We start from the raw sequence: 18,678 nt of genomic DNA, 5'->3' as shown, positions 1-18,678 counted from the left end.
TTAGTTTGGAAATTTCTTGTGAATCAGAGAAGCATGGTGGTAGGTGGTGGGGGTGTGGGGGGGCACTGGGATCTTGCAGAGTTGGGTGCTGGTCTTTGCCCCGTTCAGACAGCCAGCTCAGCATCCTCAGGAATCCAGTTGAGTGGGTTAGAGAGAGATCATCCCATCCCTGTGATTATAGGTCCATTGCAAATATTATCATCATCACTCTTTCTCAGGTGGAGAAACTGATGAACCAGTTAAATATTCGCATAAGAAAGAAAACATCTGTTGGCATGGAAAAGTGATTATTTCCTAAGCTACTGAGTAAAACACAGCTGCACTGGCAGTTCTCACTCTGTTTTCTTGTCAATTTTTGCTCTTTCAGGAAACCTTACAGAAACATGAAGCCCTCAACCACCTGGAACTCAGAAACTCATTCGGGGCTGTCTGCGGCTTCTAGAACCTCCAGGTGTTCTGCAGATGTGAGGTTTCATCCTACACTCATCAGCTGGAGTCCTGAAAAGATGCGAGGCTCGTGCTTCGGCGCTAACACCTCTGAGCTCGGAGGAGTCACTTTCTAAGTGGCTGAAGGGCAGTTGCTGACACTGTCGTCTGATTGCTGTGAGAAGCCAGTCATCGTACGGAGCCATAGTGGGGAAAGCCACATCGGGGGTTGCAAGTTTTCTGACTCTCTCGAGTTAGGGTTCCAGGTCGGGGGCCTCATTTCTGCAGCTCCCAATGTCCCTATAGGCAGCACCACTTCCTGTAACATCAGTGTCTTTTTGTAAACCCTCGATCTCCAGGGACTCCCTGCACTGCAGGTGAGCAGAAGGGGGCTCTCGGAGACGCCTCCACCATCATTCTAGACATTTGGAATTCCCCCCTTACCACCATGACCTGGCTTTTTCTAAAGGCGTTATTGGTGGGAGTGAGTTTCTTGGGATGTTTTTATCCTCTTGTCGATTTTTACTTCAGTGGGGAAACAAGAGGCCAGAAACCAAATTTTGTGATCATTTTGGCAGATGACATGGGGTGGGGTGACCTGGGAGCAAACTGGGCAGAAACAAAGGACACCGCCAACCTTGATAAGATGGCTGCCGAAGGAATGAGGTGAGTCTTGAGGATGCCAAGCCAGGTTCTCTTTGTTGTTACCCTGCCTCTCTTGGGGGTAGGGGGCAGTGTAAAGCATTTGAAGAGCAATCCTTGGGTCTGTGTTGATTGAATTATGTGATTCATTTGGTTTGAAACCAGTTCAGCCTCATGGAGGGATCCATTAATCCGTTTTTCTTCCATCCACCTGATGATATTCAGAGTCCGTATATGTTAGGAAATGGGAATACAGACGTGAACAAGATAAGAATCCTTGCCCTCAGGTACTTGGTGTCTGGTAGGGGAGACAGGTTAAATGGAACGTAAGGATTACGGTCTAGTACATGAACCACCTGAGGAATTTTTGGAATTCCCAGGGAGGGTTTGGTGACATTTGAAGAATAACTGACAGGGAGGCGGGCTTACTTGTGCGCTGCCAGGACTTACCAGTGCATTTAGGCTCGCTGACCCCACAGGGACTGCAGATGTGCATCTGGATGGGTCGCAGTGTTCATCAAGACCTTTTTTCAAATACCCAGCCCCTCTCCACTCTTAGCCAGAGAGCAGTTCTCAGCTTTCAGCCCTTTGGGTTTTCTTCTCAGGCTGACATCGATCCCGTCCGCATTGCGTGGACCCCTCCACCGGCTCAGTGGGGTCTCTCCAGCCGGCTGGGGAGGACCACACTGGGGCCTCTCCACAGAGACTCTGCCACTTGCATCCTGGAGCCAGAAGCTTTCCCCTGAGATAGGGACCCTTGGGGTACCTGCCTGTGGCTGCATCTACCCCAGTCCCTCTTCCACACCTTGCTCAAGGTGAACTTTCAAGAAACACTCCTCTGCTTCCAGTCCTTCAAAGGCATTTTGTGGATAAAATGCAGACTCCAAAGGGCCGCCGGTGTGTGCTCGGCTCCCTCCCTCGCCACTGGCCTCAGTCGGTGCCTTCCTTTTGGGGGCCAGACCTGTGCGGTGAGTTCTTGCTGCTGCACTTGCTACTTCCTCTGTTTAATTAGTTTCTATTCACCATTTGAGTTCCGATTCCCCATGCCATCCTCAGGAAAGTCACCTTGGATGCCCCAGGCGTGCTTGGTCGTCAGCCTGGCTCCTCACCATGGTGACCGTTCGATCATCTGCCCACTCACTTCCCGGAATCTCTGTCCACCTGGAGCCTCAGGGCAGAGCGGAGTTTGATAAAAGCGTCTTTGCCAATGTCACTCGGTGAGGATTTTGATGGCATCATACTCCATTTAAGGTGGGTCCTAAATCCAATGACTAGTGTCCTATAAGAAGAGAAGACACAGAGAGATGCAGAGGAGAAGGTGTGAAGATGGAGGCAGAGATTTGAGTGACGGGTCTAGGAGCCAAGAAAGCTGAGGACTGCTGGGATTGCTGGGAAGGAGGTGTGAAACATCGTCCTTATGAGCTTCCGGGAGGAACCAATGCTGTAGACATCTGGGTTTCAGACTTCTTGCCTCCTGAACTGTGAGAATAAGTTTCTGTTGTTTTACACCCAGTTTGTGGTAATCTCATATGCCAGTCACAGGAAATGCATACACCTTGATTCTAGCTCAGGGCTTTAGGAAGAGAAGTGCCTTATCTATTCTTCCTCCTTTACATTTCTAGCCTGTAGCCCAGTGCTGCTCACATAATAGGCAATTTATAAATATTTGTTCATCAATAAATGGGCTTTAGGAGTTCAAGATGCCCTGAAACATCACCCCGAATTTTGCACGTAGGAATTTTTTCTGGAGCAAGAATACCATTTATCAGATCTTTCAAAGGGAAGTGGGTTGCCGAATGCTTAAGAACTTCTGCTTTTAGTGTGGAGTGGGTTAGTGGGGAAATAACTGGCCCGTTACTTAACTGACATTTGGGAGGCCTGGACATTCTTCTTATGAGCTGTCCCCACCCACATGCTCTCATCCTGATCAGAAGGGGCCTCGAGACCAGATATGAGCACAATTTGGTGGGCTTTCCTATTTTTTATTCTCCCATTGAAGAAAATATTTTCTCCATCTGAGCCTTGTGACAGGGCTAGACAGACAGCCCTGTGGCCTGGGGTCCATGGCCTTTCATTTTGTGCTTTGTTGACAGGAAGGTGACTTCCTATGAGGATGAATTCTTTCCTGGCTTCTCCTCCTGCCTACGCACAGCCAGAGGGGAGCCATGACTTTTAGACAAAAACTCTAACTGTTAAACAAGATCTAAGGGTGACTTCAAAAAGTGTCTTTTCTAGTGTCATTTTTTTTAAAATTAGTATATTAGTTTCCTAAGACTGACACAAGAAATTACTGCAAACTGGGTGGCTTAAAGCAGCAGAAATTTATCCTCTCACAGTTCCAAAGGCTCGAAGTCCTAAATCAAGGTGCTGGCAGGGGAGGTTCCTTCTGCAAGCTCTGAGGGAGAATCCGTTCCGTTCCTCTCTCCCAGTTTCTGGTGGTGGCAGGCATCCTTGGCCTCCCTCGGTCTATAGACTCATCTCCTAGTTCTTTCCCTCTGTTGTTACATGGAGTTCTCCCTGTGTGTGGGTGTGTTAAACTCCTCTCTTATAAGGACACCAGTCATTGGATTTAAGACCCAGCCTAATCCAGTATGACCTCATCTCAACTTGCTTACATCTGCAAAGACTTTCTTTCCAGATAAGGTCACATTCACAGGTGCTAGATTGACGTGAAATTGCGGGGAAGTGGGGGGCTACTCAGCACGATGAGCCGTATTACTTATAATTTAGTCTTCAAAGCAGAAGACACTTAACTGGGCAGCTGCTACTTTACAGACTGTGTTGGGAGCAGAGGTAAGGATGGCCTCCAGTGCTTAAAACTATGCTTCGGACGTGGTAGGCCCACAAAAAACATTTGCTCATGTGCTTGGACTCCTGGATCCAAACTTCCGGGCGGGGTTGGACGCGTTAACCACAGTGTGGGGTCTGGAACCAGGCTGCCCAGGTCTGTCACTTAGTAGCTCGGTGATGCTGGGCTCACATACTAAACTCTGCTGGGCTTCAGTGTGCTCATCTCTGAAATGGGACAATAATGACATACCTCATGGGGTCATTTGAGGAGGACATGAATGAAGTCATGTAAGGTGGTACGAAGAGTCCCTAGTACATAATGGTGCTTGCTAGGTGTTAGCTCTTATTGTCCCCGATACCATTGGCTCTGCTGCCATGCTTTTTCCCATGTCCCCCTACCCTGGCTGGCAGGTCGGGCTTACTTCCTCAGTTACGTTTCTGCTGCATCTTGTCCGTCTGTGCCCCGACGCCCACCCTTCCCCAAGCTGGGCCATAGAACTCGGCTGTCCTCTCGGAATCTGCTCCATTCTGCGCATTCCTAGACCGAGTCCCCAAGGCAATGCTTCCATGTCTCCGACAGTTCCCTTTGGCTTCCCTGCTGCTACAAACCTTTGGTTTCCTTGTTGTTGTTGTTGTTGTTGTTGTTGTTGTTGTTGTTTAACCTGGCCATGGTGGATGCAATTTGCCAATTGTGTGGACTGAACAGGCACCAGTCACAACATAATTGTGATGTCATCACTATCGCAGAAAAAAAAAGGACTCTTTGGGAGAAGAAAAGCAGAATTTCCAGTGTCTCGGTTTTGGTTTCCCTCTTCAGGCTTTTTCTAGACTCCACTCACATGGAGATAAAATAGAGCTTGTGGCCTAAACTCCCCGGGCCTTGGGCTCATTTACAGTATCTCTGGTCAAAGTCCGTGCACATCACATATCACTTAGGGAAACTGAGGCTCAGAGAGAAACGGTTTTACTCTTACAGTCATCTCTCTAACATGTGGGGGTGCGTCATGAAGTTTGCAGATTTACCACATTAAAAATTATGACAAAAGTTTTTTAGTTTTTTGTGTGTGTGTGTGTGTGAAAAAAAATGAACGCTACCACAATTAGCAAACCTCTTTAATCAGCGGGCATTGCCCCCAGGGTCAGTGACTGCACTTGCGTCACTGCGAGATGGCAGTCCGCTTGTCAGTAGTTTTAGCAACCAACATATTTTGCCCTTGACCTTGTGGGCTGCTTGCTGTTTTACCAGGGTCCTGTGCAAATCTGAGCTGGGCAGTGTTGGTGAACATTTGTAAGTTTAGAAATGATATGATAAGCAGAAGAAAGTCGAAACTTTAGAATAAATGAAAATGCCAGGGATTTAGTAATCGACTACACATTAAACTATTCAAGCAATTGGAAAATTTGCATAACAGTATAAGATAGAGGATTGGACTGCTCTTGTTTTAAGGAGAAGGACAAATGCATTTTGTTGGCATCTTTTCCAGCTCTTCGAACAGTCTGAACAATAATTACATCTTTTAGTCATTACAAGAATTCAGTGAACAACCTTGATAACGCAACATTAGTTTGGTTCTTGTCGGCAGCGCATCCAGGGAAGGCCGATGCTGGTTTCATCTGTGATGAACAAGCAACATATTTTCTTGAAAATTCTCAGGTTAAGAAATAACTTGCATGAGTCTTCTGGCTGGGTGACTGGATTCAGGCAATGATGTAGGTAGGCTGTCTGACTGGGTTTTGCACACCTGAGCAATCGTGACCCACAGGTGTCTTGTGGAGGGAGAAAAAGGATGACGAGTGATAGAAAGAAGTCATCTCAGCCAGATCCTGCCCACTCAATTAAATCGTCTGCCGGGCTGGCTCAGAAGTGAAGTTAACTGTACATTGTAAATACATTTACATAGGTGAATTGACTTGCAAAAAGTTAACTTTGCTCCTTAAATTCTCTCCCTTCCTGCTTCTCCCCTTCTCTGCCAACAATTTAATTCTGAGTCAGGTCAATGCTATTGCTGAGAGTTACAGGCAGTGGCTTAGCTAGCAATCAAAGATCAATATTCACCACTGAAAGGTCAGAGGCTCTCAGGGGCTTGAGGCTATTTCTAAAACGGACCTCCGAGGAATGAATTGAGCTGTTAGTTTCATCAAACGAACACCCGGTTTGATTTCTGTTCTCCACATTGGCTTTTGCAAAAATTCATTCATCCTGTTACAGGACTTTCTCAGCCATCCTGCTGCCTTTGGGATTTTGCAGTAACCTAAATGAATTTGAGAACCAGGCTGGCATTCAAAACTGCAGGGGTGTGTAATGAGGTCTTGAAGTCTAGCGGACACGGCAAAAGTTAGGGCAAGAAAAGCTTTCTGAAGGAGATTAGCAAGAGAAAGACCCTTTCCCTACCACGTAATTTCCTTCCAACTCTATCCTCCTCCCCCTACAGTAATCGAGGACCCTCATCAGGGAAATCTCCTTTTGTCCTATGAACTTCGTCATTAGCTCTGAGAGGTTTGTTCCTGTCTTCTCCTTGTTAGCGCTCAGCATCATGGGACAGGCAGTTTTACATATTTGCCCTTGGGTAAGTAGGTCAAATAGACATAAAAATCATTAATGCTCTGCTGCTGCCCCCACCCCCACTCCAAACTGGGGCAAGGAGAAACCTAAACAAATGGTACCGTGGGTTTTAACCTCATGGCTCTGTTTAATAGACGGGGACATGCAGGAACATGATGATCTAGATGACAGCTAATCTTAGAGAGAAGAAACTGAAATATTAACCAGCGAGGACTTGGTGCCAGCTCACTTCACAACTGCAAGTTCAAAATAGCCTGTCAGTGGCTATCATTCGTTCCCCTTCTAAGCCTCCCAGCTACAGTCTTTCAGCAGTGAATCTCTACGAAGAGCAGGTCATGAGACAAACGCCGGGAGACTCCAGCCAGCTCTGACCTTCAGGGACTTACAGCCTGGAGGCAAATAAAGACAAGAAGTATTTAGAGTACAGATAGGTGATATGCTGTCAGAGCAGGAACTCCTGACATATGTCCCATTTTTCATAACCTGAGTCGACATCCTAGGGGATGGAATTGGCACACGTTACTTATACATTGGTGGTGGTCAGGAATGAGAAAGGTCCATGCTGGGCTTCTCACCTTTTAGATGATAAAGCTCTGAGCAAAAATCATGTTAGTGCTGTGGGACCATAGGAAAACAGGCTATTTCTCCAGAGGGAAGCCAAGAGGTACTCAAGAAAGCTTATCTGCTAGGACCTGAATGCTGAGACCTTAAAGATAAGTAGGAATTAGCTAGATGAAGGGGGAGGAAAGAGAGTTGTAGGCAGAGAGAAAAGCAGGGACCCAGAACCAAAAGATGCCCATTCACTCAACAGATAGTCATAGAGGCTCCCCCAGGGACTGTCCTAGGTGCTGGGAATATATCTGTGACCCAAACAATGAAAATCTCTCGCTCTTCTGGGGCTGGTTTGCATTCTAGTGCTTGAGTATGGCTGGGCCAGGGAGCATAAGGCTGGACTGATGGACGAGCAGCTGGTGAAGGGCATCGTGGGCATGCTCAAGTGTTTGGACTTGATCTTGAAGAGAGTCAAGGGCCCCAAGGCCTGAAGTCCTTGACCTGCATTTGAAATGGATTGCTCTAGCTTACTAGGGGTGGCCCACCCATACTGGTGGTTGGGAGGGTAGGGGGCATATTGCAGGTACCTCTAGGATGGCTTGACTCAGAGTTGTGGCAATGAGGAGAAGTGTCCGGTCTAGGATGCACTGAGATGACCATGTGTCCATCCTGCTATGTGTGCGCCCTTCCTTTAGTACCAACCCACAGAAGAATGTGAAGAGGAATCACACCAAGGATCACACCAAGGTCAGCAGCCGGGAATCTCTTTGTTTTGTTGAGAAGATGAAGAGTGTGAGTAGATGTGTGGACGAATGAGTGAACGAATGAACGAGTGAATTAAACACACCCCCTTCGCTATTTGGTGCCACATTCGTTTGCAGTTTAAAAAGGGCCTGCGTGTTGGCTGTGCCCATTATCCCGCTGAACCGCCTTCTGAAGGCTGACTCGGCCGTCTTCCCGTTGAACTTAAGGTAACGTGGAGGCTGAGCCGAGCCGCTTCGGCTGAGTCCTGCTTCGGCGTTTCCCCAGTTCTCACTTCCCACCCGTCCCTCTGCCCACGAAGGCCACGGCAAATGAAGTTTAAAATCCCTTCCCACCTCCAAGCCTTTAAATTATGAATGGAGCAAAGATAGTTCTTATTCCAGACGCACAGCAATTTAGAGAGTTGCTACAGAAGGCCTCACCATCTATTTTAAAATCCATATAAATGAAGGCTGGACACGCTTAAGTTGGAAACGTTATGTCTCTCCAGGGCTCTCGTGGCGGCCTTTCCAGAGCTAACGTTCCCTGATTCTAATACACGTAATTTATGCAATGGCAAGTTGCTTTGGTTTCCGTCTGGCTGTGTCTTAATTTGAGTTGATTTTCCCGTTAACAGGCTGCTGTAATGTCTGGCTCTGGGTTTCCAGCTTTGCTTCACAATGTATTTTCAGACTTTAATTAGGACCCCTGTTGGTGAACTGGCCTGAGCCTGCCCAGATAGATCTGGAAAAAAAACAAAGGAAGCTTTCCAAATAGCAAGACCATTTTATTACTTATTAATTAGTCCCTGCCAAATGGAGACAGAGGCGGGAGAGGGGAAAAGGTGACGTGCGGGTCAGTTCCTCGGGCCGCGTGGGGGTGGTATTAGGTTTTTTGAGGAGCGTGGAGTCAGGGCTGTCCAAAGACTTGGAAACAAAGGAAGTAAGCTTGTTCCTGAGAGTTAAGCTATGAATTTTATCACATGGCGGGGGAAGGAATTGAGCGCTAAAAACATCAGCTTAAGCGATTATGTGGAGAGTTGGACTAACGTGTTTTTTCCAATCAAACGACACAGACCTCTCTCTTCCAGTTCTGTTTGTTCATCCAGTAGATTTTGCCGGAGCAGCTCCGTCCTAGCCAGGCACCCCACTTGGGACCGGAGTCACAACTCTCAGCCCCGTCCTCACAGAACCTACAGTCTGGGACGGACCTCCCAGCTGCGTCTCGCCGTGGGAATGTGCTGTAGCCATTCCCAAGGTGATGGCCTTAACGTGGCAATCAGGGTTAGCATTCAGGTAAAGGATTTTGGGCGCTGCCCGGATGTGTTAGTCAGCTTGGGTTGCTATCACAAATAGAACAGAGTGGGTGGCTTAAACAATATACATTTATTTTTCACAGTTTAGGAGGCTGGGAAGTCCAAGGTCAGGTTGTCAGCATGGTTCATCTGACGGCCTTCTCTCTGGTTGGCAGATGGATGACTTCTCACCGTGTCCTCACCTGGAGGGTGGAGAGAGAGCTCTGGTCTCCTCTTATGAGGACACTAATCCCATCATGGGTGCGCCACCCTCATGACCTCATCTAAACCTAATCACCCCAAAGTGTAAGCTTCTGATGGAAAAGGCTCTATGACTTCTTCCCTGTAGCTCCCTCTGCTGTGATTGGTTGAATTAAACCTCAGCTCACAGGTGAGGATGGGAGGTGAGAGGCAAGGGACGTGTGTGTCTGTTCGGAGGCAGAAAGATGAGTGAGGGGAGGAATATCCGGTCGCGTCTCAATGTCTGGAGAGATGAAGGCTTGGTGCTCACCAAGAGCCCCGCTGAGCAAGCCAGCATCCGTGCAGGCTAGAGCTGTCCCCCAGACAGGAGGAACTGTGTCACCACTAGAGTGCAGGGCCCCAGTTACCGAGGAGAACTAGCCTTCAGTGGTCCTTCCAGAGGAACCAGACCCCAAGGCCATTGGTGGCCGTGGGCAGACACACCCATGTTGTTGTGGAACGCCATTCTGGATGAGGGAGCTGGACAGCAAACAGGGAGCCAGATCCACGAACAAGGTAAGGTTTGAGATGATAAAGACTGGAGACAGAACAGAACCAGGGATGCGGTGGAGAGTGCTCAGGTCACGAAAGGCCTTCCCGAGGAGGTGAAATGAGAGCTGAGATCAGGATGACAGGAAGGGGCCAGCCATGTGGAAATAGAACAGAGATTTTCAGACAGAGGGGACATAAAAAGGGCCCAAGCCAGGAACAAGCTTGTGGTGTTGTAGGAGGAGCAATTCTGGACACCGTAGCTGGGGCGAGAGGAAGGGAGAGTGGGGAGCAGGTATCGGATGGGGTCTGATCACCGTGTGGTGTCACACATAAAAACTAATGACATATGGGCCCCTTCCAGGGAACTACACTGAGGCCACTGGCGGTAGGAGGTGGCCAGCCTGGGCTTCAGCCAGTTCTCCTGGTGCCTCGCCCTGAGGGCCCTCTCCATGTTACGCTCTAAGGGGATCTGTTTTTCTGGAATCGTGCAGGGCACTGACAGAGTCCCGTATAAGATTGCCCTGGGGACTCCAGTTGTCCAGTGCCCCACCTGGCTGCCCCTGGGCTGAGAGGAACCTGATCTTGGTAAACCTGTGGCCCATTTGGCACTATTGCGTGCTTCAGCTTGCAGACTGGGAAGCTCTGATGGAGGGCTCGTGGACCATGATAATGACTTCGGATTCGTTTAGATGGCAGTGAGAACCCATGCGAGGGTATCTAGCTAGGAATTCATGCTAGCTGATAATGGTTTTTAAGATGACTTTAGTTGCTCCATGGAAAATGTGGAGAGGGGGAAGTGGGAGTTGGAATTGAAAGCTTGGAGCAGGGCTGCCACACACAGCTGGGTCGATTGTGTTCTGCTCAACGGCAGACCACAGTGTGAATGGCGGTTTAATGCTCTGCTATTGCCATCTCGAAATGCTTGGTCAGCCAACCCATACAGAAGTACAAATTCAAACCAGAATGGGTCTGGGGCAATAGATGATCCTGACTCAATGTACGTAAAGTGCTTGAAGATGTGCCTGGATTATAGAAATGCCCTATAAGCATTAGGTTTGAGAGTTATGAGAATTATTATAAGGAACATTTCAGAGTGTGAGCTAGGAGGGTCCTTGTGCTTCAGTGTCGAGGGAAGAAGAGAGAAGAGGCCGGGTAGACATGAAAGTTTTCTTGGGAGCAAAAGCATGAGCACCGAGGGAGGACTCTGTGGAATTCTAAGTAGCGGTTGCCCAGCTACCTGCGACATCCAGAGCCCTGGATTTTGCCTCAGGAGTTTGACCCCTCCCTGTGGCCTTGTATGTCTGGCAGGTGGTGATGCGCTGGGAGAAACCCGTGCCTGGGAAATTACCCCAGATGCCCAACGATTGAGAGAAGGAAGATTGCAAGTGCTTTTTCAGTCCCAGAGGACTGAGGGACAGGAAGGAAGTGCTGGCAGGGATAGGAAGCTGGGGCTCTGAGCCCCAGAGTCCCTGAGGCCTAGAGGGAGGCATGGCTCGGCATGTGTGAACCCAGCAGTGCGTGCTGGAGCACACACCTTCCCTGTCCTCATTCTGTCAGATGGAGACATCACGCAGCCTGCTTCCAAGAGTGTGGCTTTGGGGCCAGGCCAGTGCTTCCAGTCAGGCATTGTTGGGATCTCACAGTGCAATGTCATTGGTCCCTGATGCTATCCTTTTTTTTTTCTTCTTTTTTTTTTCTGTTTGTCACCTTTGGAAAAATGGTGTGAGAGAATTAACTCCTGTTCTGGGACCGAGGCCCAGGTCTCTTCAGCAAGACTCACTATATTGTACAAAAGCAAAGAGGATGGTGGTGTCATCCACTGAGCACACACGGGGTAGTGCCCACTTTGTGCTGTCTGAGGACTTGATGATGAGCCAGTATTGTCTGCTGAAAGAGACACATTATTTTGGTTGTGTATTGCTGAGTAACAAACTACCCCCAAAGTTAGTAGCTTAAAATAACAAGTATTTTATTATGTCTCACGATTTTGTGGCTGAGGAATTCAGGCAGCTCTTGGTTGGGCAATTCTTCTTCTCCACGTTGTGTTGACTAAGGTCACTCCATGGGATTCAGCCAGCAGATGGGTAGAGGACCCAGATGTCTAGGTGGGGATGGCCACGCCTGAGGCCATCGGCTGGAGCACCTACAGATGGCCCCTCCAGGATGGCAGTCTCAGGGCGGTTCGCAGAGTATTTCAAGGGAGGAGGTGGAAGCCGCCAGTCTTGGAAGGCCCGAACTCAGAAACTGGCACAGTATCGTCACCTCCACACTATTCTAGTAGTCAAAGCAGTTGCACAGTGAAGGGGAGGGGACTCGGACCCCATCTCCCAATGGGAGGCATGCCAAAGAATCTGTGGCCGTCTTTAAGCTGTGCCGATCACAAAGAATTATCCCTCAGTGTTGTAAGGGATATGTCAAAGGCAATAAATATAACAGAAGAGGGGCCCTGATTCCGGGTAGGCATGGAGGGGGAAGAGCAGATAGCTCAGACGGGAGAGTCAGGGGAGATGACTTAGATGTGATGACCTTCGAACATTTGAGCTGGGTCATAAAGACAGCTTGGACCTGTCAATCACGAAAGGGAGAGTAGTAGGAAGGAGACCTTCCTAGTGTTGAAAACAGTGAGCGCCAAGGCTCAGAGGTACAGGAGTAAGGAATGTGGTGTGTTGGGAGCATAGGGTGTGGAGGAGCGAGGAAGCGGATGAGCCCGAGGAAGCAGGCAGAGAGAGACCATATTTTTCAATAAGGAATTGGTGTCATCAGATTTGTATTAATATAAAGGATGGGGTGGGGCGGCAGGAAAACCAACCTCTTGTAATAATTTCGACCCTAACTGAGGCAATTACAATGGGTGGCAGAGAGGGGACACTTCTGGGAGCCATTTAGGAGACAGAATCAATAGAACTTGGTGACCAGTTTTGACAGGTGGAGCGGGAAGAGGGGAGGGGATGTATGTGGTACAGCCTGGTGACTATGGTTAACAACACTGCATTGTAAATTGGAAAGTTGCTAAGAGACGGTGTATCTTAAATCTTCTCATCACGAGAAAAAATTTTGTGTGTGAGGTGAAGGATGTTAACTAAACTTCTTGTGGTAATCATTTCACAATATATACATATATCAAATCATTGCATTTTATACCTTAAAATAATACAATGTTATATGTTGATTCTATCTAAATCAAACTGGAAAGAGTAATAAAAACATTCTTCCACACGGCCATAATCAAGCAAATGAACAATAATTCCCTAATACTGTCTTATATCCTGTCAATATTAAATTTTTCTAAATTAGCCCTCAAATGTGTTGTTAGCTTGTTCGAACTGGGATCCAATCAAGTATCATGTGTTACATTTGGTTATGCTTCTCTAGTGTCTTTTAATGTACAGTATCCCTCTTCCAACCCATTTTTTCCCTCGGATATTGACTTTTTGAAGAGATCAGATCATTTGTCTTGTAGACTATCTAGAGACTGGTTTGCGAAATTATTTCCTTGTGGTATCATTTAATTTGTTCTTCTATTAGCTGCATTTCCTGTAATCTGGAAATTAAGTCCAGAGCTCTGATTAGATTTAGGTTAAATGTTTTTGGCAAGAATCCTTGATGTTATGAACTTCATATTGCATCCCATCAGGAGACCCACAAGGTCAGGTTGCCCCGTTATTAGTGACATTTAGTTTAATCATGTCCCTTGAGGGTAGGAAAATGGCTAGACTCTTTTTATATTTCTCCGTGGTGTCTGAAAAAGCGCTGGGCATATGGTAATGTGGGATAGATCCAGTCAGCTCTTGCTATTGGCAGTAGTTACGTTCTATAAAATCACCGAGAACACCGAATGAGGGAATAGTGAACCTCGGCTTCTAGGGGAAATACAGGGATCAGGTTCCTGTGTGTGTCTGTCCACAACATTTTCCCCGACTGATCAGTACTGCACCTTGTTTTATATGAGTTTCCGTTTAAAGACACCTTATTAAATATATATATTTTTGATTCATTCCCATTGAACTCACAGCCAACAGCACCCTAACTCATTCCTGAATGAAGCTGACCTATCACACGTATTTTCTCTGTAAGGCTCATCACAACCTTCTGGCCCTTAGGCATGCTGGCCAGCACCTCAGCACTACGCCATTTTAAACAGTGGAATCACCAGCACAGAGCACAAAAATGTTAACACCATGGCGCTAACAGACTGTGAAAAGGACGCTTGCTTACAGTATGAGAACGGAAACAAGAAGGTTGTCTCATTTGATCTCAGCTGGGACATGCACGTTGGGTGACTCAGATTTCTCGCATGGGGTCTGCGTGGGGCCGTGTATAACGGCTTAAGAGTCACGAGTATTGATTTTGGGGTTACAAATAAACTTAGTAGGTGAATTCGAAATATGGACTCTTTAAATAAATCAGAGGACCAACTGAGTATGTGGGATTAAATCGATTTGAATTACTTGTGTGATCTTGGCTGAGTCATATCACCTCTCTGGCTTCCTTTTCTTTACCTGTTCTGTGACGGGGTGACCTTCGAGCTTTTTCCCAGCACTGGAATCTCAAGGACGGAGTGGGAATGGAATTTTCCCTCGGCCTGGCTTCCTGCGGCTGGCGAGATCTCCGCCACTCTCTTTTCCGTGCAGATTTATGGATTTCCACGCGGCCGCCTCCACATGCTCGCCCTCCCGGGCGTCCCTGCTCACCGGGCGGCTCGGCCTTCGCAACGGAGTCACGCACAACTTTGCGGTCACCTCGGTGGGGGGCCTGCCACTCAACGAGACCACCTTGGCCGAGGTGCTGCAGCAGGCGGGCTATGTCACCGGAATGATAGGTAACACTGGCGCCCCAAGGCCCGGGGTCACGTCTCCCGCTGCATTTACTGTGCCGGCTGCTTCGTGTTGGTGTAGCCCCAATACGCTGCCACCTCGTCTGCTCGTGTGTGCGCTTTTGTTTCTTTCTTGCTGTATAAGTTAGGAATGCTTTCGGTGATAAGTAATTGAAAACAGCTAACCATGGAATAAACCATATCTGAGCTGTTTTCCCGCATTGTAACAAGCTTAAAGGCAAGTGTTTGCTCTCACCGGCTTGGCTGCTCAGAAAAATCGTTTCTTTCTTGTCCTCGTGAGTTGCCTTATGGCTGCAACATGGCGGCTTCAGTACCACTAACCATAATTGGGCTTCAAGGAAGGAAAAAGACAGGGGAGGCCAGCCCCGTTTGTTCACTTTTATCAGGAAAGCAAGTCTTCTCAGCCCCGGAAATGCCCTTGAATCTTATCGGCGGGAGCTGAGGATCGGGATTATAACGAATGACTTGGACTGAACAAAACCGAAGGTCTCTGAGCCGGATGAGTGTAGACATGGGTGCGGGGCAGGCAGCCAGCTGCGTCCGCCACACTCTCCAACAGCTTCCTTCTCTTTTCAGTTTTCCTAAACGCCTCTTCCTGGGTATTTCTTTTGTGCCAGGCCCTGGGCTAAGCGTTTAAATGCATCAGGATAACCCGGTGCCTCCTAAGTTTATGATTTCCCCCATTGACCATGTGAGAAAACTGAGTTTCAGACATTGAAGAGACTTGTGCAGTGTTGCCTCACCTGGAGCAGGTGGATGTAGACAGGTGTGTCTGGTCCAGCCTTGTCCTTATGCTTTGCTTCACTGCCGGTGTCCCCTCCAGAGGCTGAGACAACCCAGCCATGCCAGTAGCATCCTCAGGCTGCCTGTGCTTGTTATTCCGACTCTCCGAGAGCTGGGTCCAGTGGGTTTCCTGCCTCTCCTCCACACGTGACGTGGCGAAGGAGGGTGTGCTGACAAACAGGACTGCGACAATCGTCCGACTGTTTAGATCTTTGTACCACATTCATTTCTTTGCCCCTTTGCCTTGCGGGTGACTTCCCTGGGGTCTTTACTTAGAGCAGAAATAGCAGGCCAGAGAATTCCAACATTATCAGAGCTCTTGGCACGCTTGCCAGTTATTCTCCCCGGACCTTAAGCATTTACAGAGCGAGGAGCTGCAGTGTGTCTGTTTCTCCATGCGCTGGCTCGCTGGGTGTCTCTGCACTTGAACTGTAGCGGGAGGCAGTTTCGTGTTCAGCTTCTGCAGGCTGCTGATGTCGGCCAGAGAGGACGGCGATGACACCAGGCGGGACCCGGGTATCTCTGAGACTATGCGGGGCATGCACCTGTACCCTGGGCTGCACCTTCGCAGGGCCGCAGCCCAGGAGGGCAGAGTGAAGGGAGCGGTGGGTTATGTGGGGTTGCCCTGTGCACGGAAACCTCTTTGAGGGGCTCCCGGTCATGGCCTGTCTCTCCCGTGTGGGTACCGCGTCATCCTGGCTTGCTCTCTGTCTTCCTGTGCACTCCCTCTCGGTCCCAGAGAGTGAGGGTTGGCGTTCACAAGGCGTCTTCAGCCTCCCTTTGCTTGTCAGCCGTAAAGGGCCATGACGCTGGAGAACTGGGTGCGTGATTAGCTCCCCAGAGGGACCGAGAAGCCCCCGTGGGGATTCCTCTGAAAGTGTCTCTCTCGTTTTCCTACAGGCAAATGGCATCTTGGGCATCACAGCTCTTATCATCCCTACTTCCGCGGTAAGAATTCTTTGGGGAACAGAAAATAAAGACTTCTGTGTAAAAGGGCTCCGTTAACATTTAAGCCATCCTGCTCTGTGGGCATCTCTCCGAAGTTAGGACATCTTTGCTCACAGTGTCACTTGGGTGCGTTTGGGTACCCTGGGAACCCCTAGGTCTCATGGCCCTCTCTGCTGGCATCTTTCCTGTCCCCCTCCTTGGTTCCTTTCTGCCCTCTGGCTCGCCATCTTGAGTCCATCCGTGTTCTCCCTGACCTCGTTCCTCCCTGACCTCATTCCAGGGAACATTTTGGCGCTGTGAGGTCCAGAGGATTTCAGAAAAAGCCAACACAACGTCTTCAGGTCTCAATTTAACTCTCACCTCCTTCTTTCCCCCACTGCCACCCGATCGCCCCAAGCCTAGTCCTGCCAGCCTTCTGAATCTTAGGTGAAATGCTGTCTCTTACGAGAAGCATTTTGAGATTTCTGCCCCAACCCCACCCCAGCTGGGGGTACTTTGGTCCTCTGATCAATCTTGTTGGCTTACTGATTATCGATCTCTTACAGTTTAATCTATACATCTTACTTTCTCATCACACAGGAAGTCTTTTGAGGTCCGAATTTATTCTTTTATTCCTCAAAGTATCATGCATATACTAGATTTTCACCAATTACTTCTTAAATGTGTCAGTAGTTGCACTGGGAATGGTTAAGTGTGTATTAATTCTCTCTACTTTCTCCCACTCTGGGTTAACTAATCATGAGACGTTTTGTAAATCTAATCTTACAGCCAGGACCCAGCAAAATGTTTTCTTTGCATACTACAAAGGGATATGAATCAAATCCTCTTTTAATTACGTACTCCACAGCACTGCAGTATTAAATCATGGAAAATTAAATTTTTGTCCTGGGTGTAAGAATGCAGGCTCATAGGACAGAAGCCAGGTGGGGTGCTAACCAGTGGCCTCTCTTCCAGGTTTTGATTACTACTTTGGGATCCCATACAGCCATGATATGGGCTGCACGGATACCCCAGGCTACAACCACCCTCCTTGTCCGGCGTGTCCACAGGGTGAGAGACCAGCAAGGTAATTGGTTATGGGCTCCAGAGCAAGGCGAAAACCTTAGGGTGTGTCCATCAGGAGGAAATGAGAGAGGCTGACAGTGCACAGTTGAGACAGCAAAAGAAAAGTGCAAAAAAAAAAAAACTTTTAGCAGATATGAGGTCGACAAAATTCTTTTATTGCAATTTCCTCGGTTCCTTGGACGGTTTAGCTCAGCTGGGGAGAGCTCGGTACTGCCACGGCCTCACGTAGGTGGGGCTCCCCTCCTCTTTTGCCCGCTGGCTTTGCTCCTGGGCCATTCACCTGGCCCAGACACTGGACGTAAGGAGGGCTAGAGAGAGACAGAAAGTGCACAGGGCTCTTTACGAGCTTCACCTCAGCCCCCGCCCCTACAAATAAGCCTTCATTCTGACATTGGAGTGCCATGCAAGCACCAAACAGGATGTTTTAAAAACATATTCAATGAAATGGGGAAATGCTCACAATATAATAGTAAGTAAAAAAAAAACAAAACAGGAAACAAATCATCAACAGTGTGACCTTAACTGTCTCTGTATTATTTATGCCTTTATAGCCCTATCAAGAGAGACTCAAAGGAACTATGCCAAAATGGTTAACAATGGGTCATTCACTCTAGTTACGGGATTAGGGGTTTTCATTTTTTTTCCTTTCTCATTGCATTTTCCATAATTCTTTAATGAGCATGCGAAACATTCATTATCAGAAGAAGGTGATAAACTGTGTTCAGGTGATAAAGCAACGCAAACCACATGCTCTGCAGGTTCAGACCACACTGTGGTTATTTATAAGGTTACAGGTGATTGAGCTTGGGGAAAACACGTCTCAGTTGGCTCATTAATAACACAACGGTTAATATAATAATGGCCATTTATTGAGAAATTGATACATTCCAGGCATTCTGTATCCTTATCTGCAATCCACTGTGTGAGGCAGGTATTTATCTGGATTTCACAGGTAAGGAAGCATACCTTGTTGTCCAGGTCACCCTGGAGTTGTAAGAGGTAGAGATGGAGACTCAGTCTGGGTGTGTGTGTGCATGTAGTGGGACAGGGGCTTATTTTCTCCCAAATCCATCCCTGTACCATGAGGAACATTTCTCGCCCAGAAAGGCCTCCTGTTACCTCTGCTTTTTGTCTCTCTCCCAGACAGAGGGCTTGAGTTTTTATCGAGTTCCTAGAATATTGATCAGTGTAAAAAGCACTAACCATTGTTATTTCATTTAGTTCTTCCATTACCTCTGTAACAAGGGCAATACCATTCTTCAGTTAAGAAAAGTCAAGGTCATGGCCAGAGGGATTTCTCAGCCACAC

At 48.0% G+C, this 18,678-nt stretch overlaps 1 protein-coding gene across 7 annotated transcripts in view; it reads left to right on the top strand.

Moving 5' to 3' along the window:
• ARSG (arylsulfatase G) overlaps positions 1–18,678 on the top strand; it is a 90,966-nt gene that overhangs the window by 35,054 nt on the left and 37,234 nt on the right. For all 7 annotated transcript variants that reach the window (XM_039859198.1, XM_039859194.1, XM_039859195.1 and 4 more), the window contains exons 2-5: positions 368–1,092; positions 14,372–14,559; positions 16,258–16,305; positions 17,260–17,371. In XM_039859198.1, coding sequence (XP_039715132.1) covers positions 875–1,092; positions 14,372–14,559; positions 16,258–16,305; positions 17,260–17,371 — 566 coding nt within the window. In that variant the 5' untranslated portion in view covers positions 368–874. The remainder of the gene's footprint in view (positions 1–367; positions 1,093–14,371; positions 14,560–16,257; positions 16,306–17,259; positions 17,372–18,678) is intronic.

This window comes from Pteropus medius, unplaced genomic scaffold, assembly GCF_902729225.1.
Source record: "Pteropus medius unplaced genomic scaffold, Ma_sr-lr_union100, whole genome shotgun sequence".
Taxonomy (NCBI): Eukaryota; Metazoa; Chordata; class Mammalia; order Chiroptera; family Pteropodidae; genus Pteropus; species Pteropus medius.
The sequence above is the reverse complement of the archived record's forward strand: the minus strand, read 5'-3'. Positions and strand labels throughout refer to the sequence as shown.